The sequence below is a fragment of the Egretta garzetta genome, unplaced genomic scaffold (assembly GCF_000687185.1).
Source record: "Egretta garzetta isolate BGI_Z169 unplaced genomic scaffold, ASM68718v1 scaffold224, whole genome shotgun sequence".
Lineage (NCBI taxonomy): Eukaryota > Metazoa > Chordata > Aves > Pelecaniformes > Ardeidae > Egretta > Egretta garzetta.
In genome coordinates this window covers 25,590-29,686 of record NW_009259530.1, presented here as the reverse complement: position 1 = coordinate 29,686, position 4,097 = coordinate 25,590, and the positions used below count along the sequence as shown (strand labels likewise).

The 4,097-nt window shown below is 41.0% G+C and overlaps 1 protein-coding gene across 1 annotated transcript in view; it reads left to right on the top strand.

Moving 5' to 3' along the window:
• SDAD1 (SDA1 domain containing 1) overlaps window positions 1–3,012 on the top strand; it is a 16,790-nt gene extending 13,778 nt beyond the window's left edge. Inside the window, exons 20-21 of the mRNA XM_035893109.1 lie at window positions 25–186; window positions 2,460–3,012. Coding sequence (XP_035749002.1) covers window positions 25–186; window positions 2,460–2,510 — 213 coding nt within the window. The 3' untranslated portion in view covers window positions 2,511–3,012. The remainder of the gene's footprint in view (window positions 1–24; window positions 187–2,459) is intronic.
• The last annotated feature ends 1,085 nt before the right edge of the window (window positions 3,013–4,097 follow it).

The following is a 4,097-nucleotide window of genomic DNA, read 5'->3' as shown; positions in this document are numbered from 1 at the left end:
ACTATATTATGTTGTCTATTCTAGGCTGGGAAAACAGACAGAAAAGAATTTGTGAAAAAGAAAACAAGAATTAACCCGTTTGCCAGCTCTTCCAACAAAGAAAAGCAAAAGCACAAGAACTTCATGATGATGAGATATAGCCATAGTGTCCGGACAAAAAATAAGCGTTCTTTCAGGGAAAAACAGGTAATATTTCATGTTGCAAATAGGTGGGGCAGTCTGAGCAGTAAACTTAGAATGCAGTTAAGTGCTGTCTATCCTGTGCTGGAAGTTGTAGCTGTTTTCTTGAGTTTAATGGCTGGGAAGGTCTGTGGGCTAGGTGGCTTCCCTTGAATCCCACCCCAGGAGGTATATCAGATTGAGGTGGTGAAGAATGCTTTGGTCAGCCTCTTCTCTTGAAAATGCTTTGAGGACCAAGTCTCGTTTGCAAAGTCACGTGTAGGTTAGGAAGGTAGTGATTATGTGGTTTATTTTCCTTTACATGAATTAAAGATCATGTTAGAATGCTATAATCATGTGATAGAAAAAATGTTTCCCTGATATGGAGGAGTTAATTCAGGACAAGCTTTTAGCATGTTTCTTCACTCTCTGTATTATTTCTTGGACTTTGGTCCTGTTACTGTTGTGTTACTTGTCTGTCCTGGCCTTGAGGTCATCTAGTAGCTTGTCACAAAAGTACTTAAACCACAGACGTAAATGCTGTTTATTACATATTTGAAACTGTTGAGGAAAAAAATGATTGCCTTGGTCCAGCCTGCCATGGTAGTTTCACAATATGCTCTTGGTGGTGAAGCCCCTGCCCTCTGCTGCTTCCTTGGCTATATCCTGGCCACAGGGCTGATGAGATTTGAGGCATCCCTTGTGAAAGGATGTGCAAGCTACAAACATTTATGTGGCAGTCCAGTTACTGCATGTTCCTGCAGGCAGCTCTGCTGAGGGTAGCTGAAGGGATATCTAAAAGGCAAGGCAGAAACTTTGAGGGATGACTTTGCTCCTGAAGGCTTTGGGCAGGGAGCCTGTGTAGCTCCCCCATGTGTCTGGGATTAGTTGAGCTGGCAAGTATGGAGTGTGGACAGGGACTCCCCTGCTGGGGATAATGCCCAAACAGTGGCAGCTGTTGCCAGAGAATGGGTGTAAGGCATATTGCCTTGCCCTGCTGTGTTTCACCTTGGCAGGGTAAGTCTGTGCTAACAACAACAATCTGCCTTAAAATCCTTTTATCTAACCTGGCAGATGGCCAATCTAGGGCTTTACAGGGTGTTATAAAATTGAACTCCTTTGAACATGTTCCAAGAAAAACTTCTAGAATAATCCAATTATGCAGGGGTCTTGTTTGTGTGGTGTTAATTTTTGTGCTTCCTCGCTAGGTTCTGAGCGTTCAGATGCTGCTTTTATAAACCCTCCTTTGTGAGTCAGGATCATATAAGGATCATATGTAGTTGTCTGCAATTTATTGCCTTAAGAGCAGCAAGACTGAAACTGTTTGTAGACTTGGTAGAGAACATGTCTTAAGTGTTTTGGTTCAACAAGAAAACCTGGACTAAGATCCTCTGTAGGCTTTTTATTTGGTATCATTCTGCCTCACCCCAGATAATGCTGATCATGTTATCCTAGCTCTTAAAACACATAAACCATCACAATCAAACAATCCAGGTGCTTTTAGGAAACTGCTCTTGATGATGATTCTTAAATTTGGCTCTCTTTCTGAAAAGCCATTGCAAATGGTTTCACTCCTGATTAATGTTTTGAGTTTAAATATAACAGCTGAACAGTGAAATAGGGATTTTATTCATACTTCATTTGCTGAAGTTAGGCCACAGCATCAGTTCTGTTGACTGTGATTTGGAAATAGTTGTTAAAAGTGAGTTGAAGTACAATAGTTGTAGGATACAGTGTTCTGCTGCCCTCTTTGGTGGTAGAATGAAATGGACTGCTGTCTATAGTCCAGAGCTAAATCCCCATACTAAAGCAAGCATGTCTAAAATACACAACAAAGTCTCTTCAGCGTGATATAGTGCTTGCCAATACTCCAGCATCCTTCCTTCCCCTCCTTGAAAAGAAGACTCGTAATATGCTTTGAAAAAATGCCATTTCATCCTACTTAGCTCTCACTGGACGGAAGTTTTTTCTTGATGTCTCCTAGTTGAATATGAGTCAGTGGAAGACAGTTTATGTTACTCTAATATTTTTCATTGTATAGTATGTGCTAGTGATGTACTGAAACATTTTTTGAAGCCCAACTCTTCCTTTAATTTGGTGCATTTTAGCTAAATAACCACAAAGTTTCTGCCACGGCAGTAGTTAGCATTTGCCAGGTACTGCTCCCCATTTTAGCTGATAAGCTATTAGTGTTTTCCTCTGAGACTGAAGACATTGAAGAAGGTGGTTGATGTGATTGTGTTATCTCCTTACTTCATGTTATCCTTACCTTGAGTATTCCATTCTTGTTTCATATTTAGCTGGCTCTTCGAGATGCACTTCTGAAAAAGAGAAAACGGCTGCTGAAATAACAGAATGGTAATGGAGAGGCGTACTTAATCACCCTTGAAGAAATAGCCCTACAAGTGCTTGTTTCCACCCACCACTCCCCCAAAGGAAGAAAGGGACTGAAATGCCTTATGGATTTATCACTGTTCTGTCCGGAACGACAAATTGAACACTTCCAAGCTCTTGGATATTGCATCTATAGGACAGATGGAAGAGGCCTTAATCCTTGCAGGATTTTGATTTTTTTTTTAAAGCATTCTAGGGAAGAAGGCAATAATATTTTATAGAATATAATTTACTTACAGCTGGTTTTGTATGTGTAAGTATTAAAACATACAACCTAGTTAAAATATTTCACTTGAAGCAATTAATGAATAGGTAATTGGAAGGAAAAAGAATTTTCTGGTTCAGTCTATAAACTGTGTATATAATGTCTGTGCCTGTCATAGGGATGTGACTTTACAGACTAAGCCATTTTCTAAGTGACTATTAACAATAAAACCAAATTATTGTAATACAGCTAAATACAAGTGAACAAAAATAAAATCAGAAAATGGGAGACAGTTTTCATGTTGCCATTTGAATAGAAAGTTAGCACATGCGGGAGAACTAAGGAATCTTACTTGCCTATGTCAGTGCATCTTGTGGTGGGACTTGCTGGTGTCTGGTTTATAAAGTGTACATGAGTAAAACAGAGTTCTGTGGATTCTTTAGGTTAAAGGTTCAACTCCTGCTTCAGCCTTGACCCATTAATGGGTTCTTTGTACTGTACCCAGCCACCTGTTTTAGTGGAAACTTGAGGGGTTATTTATGCCTCCCTTAGTCTGATTGTTTGAAATTAATTTCATTGTGGGGCAAACAGGAGACTTGCACAGTATAGTGGAAAGCATTTAGTGGGGTAGTTTTTCCCTTTCCTCTTAGTAAACCAGGTTAATGTTGATATCCCATCTGGGAATTCACTCATCTTAGATATATTCTACTATGTCGAATACACAATTGTATTCACTTTAATTCCTATTGTCTTGTTGGTTTTTGTGGTGTTGTCACATCTTACTTCCTAAAGCAAAAAAAGCTTCTAGAGGCATTAGAAAGATAGAGAAGCACAAAAGAGAAACTTTTTAAAACTTTGAGAGTTACAGTCAGAGTCAATGCTGTTGCTGAGGGAGGGGCCGGGGTTGCTACTTGGGAATGATAGCAATGAGCTGGCCTTGTGCAGGAGATGTAGCTGGGAGCGGGAAAGGCACATGGATGTGGAGAAGCTCAAGTAGTATGGAGATGGGATGGAGCAGAGTCTGAAGAGACCCCACTCATGGGAGGAGGTGGGGAGTACAATTTGCATTTACATGAACTCCTCTTTTACTGTAACTTTTTTTGCTTTATGTGTGTCCAAAACCTGATGACTTCTGTGGCTTAAAGGGGGAAGGCTATTAATTTTATGTTGGTTTTGAGTGTAGGATAGCGCCTGGTCTCCTCTCTTCCCTTCTCCTCCTTGTTTCCAGGCTGGGGGTGGGCTGGAGCCAGCCCGGAGCTGTGCCTGGCTGCTCTCAAGGGCAAAGGCGCCATACCCTCCTCGCGGCGTGTTTGTCACACGTGGGTCGTGCCCGGGGGGG